The sequence below is a fragment of the Cololabis saira genome, chromosome 16, assembly GCF_033807715.1.
Source record: "Cololabis saira isolate AMF1-May2022 chromosome 16, fColSai1.1, whole genome shotgun sequence".
Classification (NCBI taxonomy): domain Eukaryota; kingdom Metazoa; phylum Chordata; class Actinopteri; order Beloniformes; family Belonidae; genus Cololabis; species Cololabis saira.
This window is the reverse complement of record NC_084602.1, coordinates 41,235,270-41,240,923: the sequence shown is the minus strand read 5'-3', so window position 1 is coordinate 41,240,923 and position 5,654 is coordinate 41,235,270. Positions and strand designations below refer to the sequence as shown.

The window sequence follows — 5,654 nt, the reverse complement described above, 5'->3', positions numbered from 1 at the left end:
AGACTAAATAGTTATTGTCAAAAGTAGATTATTATGGCCTGTTAATGGAGTTTTATAAATCACAAAAAAAAAAAAAAAAAAAAAAAAAATTTAAGTTGTAGGACCCCCTGCAGTATATCCGTGACCTCTAGGGGCCGCGGAGCCCCGGTTGGAGACGCCTGCTATACGGTATTATGAACAGTGTCTTTCTGTCCGACAGGGTTCATGGGAGACGTAGATCCAAACGAGAGGAGGATTGTTCTGGTAGGGAAGACCGGCGTGGGGAAGAGCGCAGCAGGAAACACCATCCTGGGGGGGAAACCCTTCGAGTCAGAGCTGTCTCCGACCTCCCTGACGACTGAATGTAACAAGGTCAAAGGGTCGGTGGACGGTCGGCCGGTGGCCGTCATCGACACTCCGGGGCTGTTTGACACAAACCTCACCCAGGAGGAAGTGCAGAGCAGGATCAAGATGTGCATTTCCCTGTCATCTCCGGGTCCTCATGCCTTCCTGGTGGTCCTGCAGCTGGGCCGCTTCACCCAGGAGGAGAAAGACACCGTCCAGATGATCCAGACCACGTTCGGCGAGGACGCGGCCAGATACACGATGGTGGTGTTCACACACGGAGACCAGCTGGAGGACCAAACCATCGAAGGCTTCATGTCCAAGAATCCCGACCTGGAGGCCTTCATTCAGAGTTGCTCCAACAGATACCACGTCTTCAACAACAAGGTTAAAGAGCTCACACAAACCAGCCAACTGCTGGACAAAATCGACATGATGACGACAGCCAACGGTGGAAGCTGCTACAGTAACGACATGTTCGCGAGGGCGGAGGCCGCCATCAAGGAGGAGAAGGAGCGACTGCTGAAGGAGATGGAGGAGGAGAAGCAGAAGGAGCTGAAGGAGCTCAGGGTGAAAGTCTCGGAGGAAGTCTACCGCAAGGTGGAGACCCGGGTGAACCGGAAGTACGAGGTACAAGCCCGGAGTCGTGCAGAGAAGTCCAACAAATTCATCACCCCGTTGACTATCGTCGCAGTCATGGGCGGCGCCGCCATCGGAGTTGCCGTGGCCGCCGCAGCTGCCATGAATCCGGCAGTTGGAGCCATGGCCGGCACCGCCGCCAAAGCTGCCGCTGGGGCAATAACCGTGGCAGTCTCCAAACGCTGCGTTCTGCAGTGAAGACAACACGACCTTCCCGATTCCTGGAAAGGTTCTACTTAGGAATCTGTGACTACATTTCCATGCAGTCAATAACCCTTTTCTAACCGGTATATTAGCAATAACCCGGTTGTGCACGGCCATGTAAACACCAATAACCCCTTTGAATAACTGGAATTTGCTTATATTCCGGTTTTTAAAAACCCCAATATGACCCCAGGGTTCCTCCTTTTCTAACTGAATATTTGGTCATGTAAACGCCTAACGGAATATCCCCATCAAATGGAACAGGAATCTGTTTTCTGCGCATGTTCTTTTCGCAAGGAATCTTGTTCTTTTGAGTCCAGGAGGTTCTTATAAACACGGAGAAACCAAGACCAGGAGGAGACTAATCACTTCATAAATGTAATGAAAGATATGAACATTTCTGCATTTGTAGACGGTAGAAAGTACCGGGATAGAGAGATTTACTAAAAGGTGAGCCAAAAGTTACGTGAAGCAGGATTTGTAGGAACGCCAGACCAGATCAAGCTCCGCTGGAAGATGCTGAAAAGGGCAAACTATAGGGACAAGAAACAAAAGGTACCAGTGGGTCCGATTATCCTCCGTGCTGCTGTTATTGTTGTTGTTGTTGTAGATTTGGATACAGGAAGAAGAAGCAGAAATGAGGGGAATTGCATCATGACGTTCTCCGTGAGTCACTGGTTTGATCCAGATAAATGATTAATCACCATGTATACAGGGATAACCCTGTTAGCTCACGCATGGAAACATATTATTCCCAATGTTTCAGTAACCGGAATATTGACCTTAACCCCAAGTTTGACTGCATGGAAACGTAGTCTGTTCTACTCTGCTGGGAGGAACCTTCTCTACTTTCTTTATTCTGATACCACATCTTACCACAGCCGAATAATTAATATCAGCCGACACCTGATAGCGATCTGGAGGTTCTGAGGGCATCATGTTTCAGGTCTGGACTCCTCCCATCCTTACTGGCGGTAAACAACACCCAAACTGGCTTTGGACTCCAATCCTGGACATCTCTGAGGACCGTGAATCACCTTATGGCAGAAGGTCACACACCAACAACACTAACACAACAACACGGCAGAGGAGACTAAAGACACTGAAGAAACTACAGATAGACGAGAAAACAAGACCACGACTAAATGAGACATGAAACAAGAAGGAATCTGGAATGGAGCCCTAAAATAACCTAAACGTCCACACCTGCTGCTGAGTTAAAAGCCTTTAAACTGTCCTAACTCTGTATCACAACATGTAGATGAGATGAAGACCGACCCCGATCCAAATCCAGAGGTGCAACAACGCTGGATGTTACGTGAGGGGCTGTTTCGAGTATTTAAGCAAACTTCAGCTGAAAGGAGGACGAGGACTTTATGAAATCACGCAGGAACCAAGCAGCAGGTTCCAGAACCAAGCCCAAACTCGTGCAGAGACGTCCAACGACTTCATCACAATTAACTGAATTCCCCCCGAAAAAGCCAGAACAGAAGAATTATTTGAATTAAAGGGTGAAACTGCAGAACTGATTATCCTGGATTAGTAACATCTGTTGAAAACATTGGAAATGTCGGCTTCTGCAGTAGGCAGCACGGTGGCTTAGTGGTTAGCACTGTTGCCTCACAGCAAGAAGTTCCCCGGTTCGACTCCCAGGCCCGGCAGGATCTTTCTGTGTGGAGTTTGCATGTTCTCCCCGTGCTTGCGTGGGTTTTCTCCGGGTACTCTGGCTTCCTCCCACAGTCCAAAAACATGCATATTAGGTTAATTGGTGATTGTAAATTGCCCGTAGGTGTGAGCGTGAGTGTGGTTGTGAGCATGGTTTGTGTGTTTATATGTGGCCCTGTGATGGACTGGTGACCTGTCCAGGGTGTAACCCCTGCCTCTCACCTGAAATGAGCTGGGATAGGCCCCAGCAGACCCCCGTGACCTATAAATAAATATAAATAAATATAAAGCGGATAAAGCGGGTATAGATGATGGATGGATGGATGGTCTGCAGTTTAAAGCTCCCGTGTTCTGCTCTTCCTGTCATACATCCTGTCATTTAAAGGCATTTTTTTCTGTCATTTAAAGACCTGAACGGTTGATTAGGTAGTAAATAAAAGTTTCAAAGAGCAGTCATTGATTGATTGATTACCAAGAGCTCATTGTTCCAGATCAACCCCGCATCTTTAGACCAGACGGAGTTCAAAACGGAGTTCAAAAACAACCATGTTCCCACCCATAGATGGACTTTGATGTGTCCCAGTTGGTTTGTGTCCATGTTGGTCCTACTTCTATCTGACCAAATAGACTCTGTGTCCATATGGTCAACCCAGACCAGTTCTGTTGGTGCCCCCCCTAAAATTCTGCCCCTCCTGAGCCCACGGCCAGACTTCCCATGTAAAATCCATTTCAAGACCACTCTGGATCTGAGTAGCCCCTTTTAATCCAGACGAAGGTGCTGAGTTCTGGTAAAACGCGGTGCACTGGTGTAAACTCAAGCCTGAATTATGGTTTCACGTTAAACCAACGCAGAGCCTACGCTGTTGCCGTGACGCCGTCGTGAACCCTTCGGACTTCTCCGTCACTCCATTTCGCCGCAGTGCAGTAACCCCCCAGAGCGCTAGTTGATACTTTTGTTTAGCTTATGGTTTTTCTGGTCACAGTGAATCAAAGAGATAAGGACAAATGCAAAAAACCAAAACAACCCCCCCCAAAAAAACACACAGACATGAAGAAAAGAGGCTGAAAGTTGATGACTGCTTCACGAACCGAGCTACACCAATCTAGTGGTGGAGGAGGGAGCTACATCCATCTAGTGGTGGAGGAGGGAGCTACATCCATCTAGTGGTGGAGGAGGGAGCTACATCCATCTAGTGGTGGAGGAGGGAGCTACATCCATCTAGTGGTGGAGGAGGGAGCTACATCCATCTAGTGGTGGAGGAGGGAGTTAGATCCATCTAGTGGTGGAGGAGGGAGCTACATCCATCTAGTGGTGGAGGAGGGAGCTACATCCATCTAGTGGTGGAGGAGGGAACTACATCCATCTAGTGGTGGAGGAGGGAGTTACATCCATCTAGTGGTGGAGGAGGGAGCTACATCCATCTAGTGGTGGAGGAGGGAGTTACATCCATCTAGTGGTGGAGGAGGGAGCTACATCCATCTAGTGGTGGAGGAGGGAGCTACATCCATCTAGTGGTGGAGGAGGGAGCTACATCCAACTGACCTGGCGTTTCAGCTGCAGAAGCTCCGGTGGTTGTAGAGACCAGATCAGCTATTTATTTTCTTTTTCTATTTCTTGGTGTAAAGAAATTTGCAGAAACATCTTAATGGGACCTGAAGTCTGCAGTCTCAGTGTTGTTTTTTTTACTGAACTTTTACTGAAGTTTGAACTAGAATCAAGGACCCAATACGTTTTTTACTTCCTCCTACTTCCTTTTGGGCATGAAAGTTTATTTCCCTTTGATTTTGTTTAATTACTGTTTATTTGTATTCTTTTTTGTTTTGTGTAATTGTTTTTTGTTTTTTATGTTCGAAATAAAGATTTCAATCAATCAATCAATCAATCAATCAATCAATCAATCAATCAATCAATCAATCAATCAATCAATCAATCAATCAATCAATCAATCAATCATTACTAAATAAAATAAAAAATCTCATGTTACATGTTGGACATAAACATCCATGAAACCAGATCAATGATTTTGGAAATGTGTATATTATTTAATGATTAATTAATGTAATAACTAGTAAATCCTGAGATGATGAGTTTCCAGCAGCGTCCTGATTGGCTGCAGCTCCGTCGGTACCTTTTACACAAATATACATGGACGTCATTAAAAAACTCAAAATATATGAAATAAAACAACTTTGGCATTTTATTGTGTTGTTCTTTTTGTGTGTAAAAAATGAAGAAATAAAGATAAAGGTGTGAGAATGATGAAGTCGGTTTGTTTTTACACTTTTAACACTTAGACATAAAGGTGTTGCAGATTAAAACACTAAAGTTTACACATTAATTACTGTCCTCTTTACTAACAGGAAGGTAAAAGGAAAGAAGTCCTTTAAGCTTTAAGCTGTGAGACGACGGTTGTGCCGACCAATCAGAGAGCTCCGTGGATCAGCTCTCCGATTGGTCGGATAGGACCGGTTTCTTTGAGCAGAAGTTAAATCAGGAGGTGAAAGATTTAGAAAAACGTATTTAAATACCTGAATGGGACATGAACCTCTAAAATCATCTCAATGTTCAGTTAGTTGTTTCTCTATTTGAAAATGGATTAAAAAATACCTTTATTTTTGTAATAATCAGAGGTTCCAGCAATAACAGGCCAGACAAACTAATTCATGCGTTTGTATCTTCTAGACTGGATTACTGTAATGTGTTGTTAGCAGGATGTCCAAGTAATTTGCTGAATAGGCTCCAGCTGATCCAAAATGCAGCAGCACGAGTACTGACAGGAATCAGCAGGAGAGACCACGTCTCTCCAGTGTTAGCGTCGCTC

General features: G+C 45.3%; 1 protein-coding gene across 1 annotated transcript; it reads left to right on the top strand.

Moving 5' to 3' along the window:
* Positions 1 to 203: 203 nt before the first annotated feature.
* Positions 204 to 5,082, top strand: LOC133462739 (GTPase IMAP family member 9-like). Its single transcript, XM_061744145.1, has one exon. The coding sequence runs from the start codon at positions 205 to 207 to the stop codon at positions 1,159 to 1,161; it is 957 nt and encodes a 318-aa protein (XP_061600129.1). The 5' UTR covers position 204; the 3' UTR covers positions 1,162 to 5,082.
* The last annotated feature ends 572 nt before the right edge of the window (positions 5,083 to 5,654 follow it).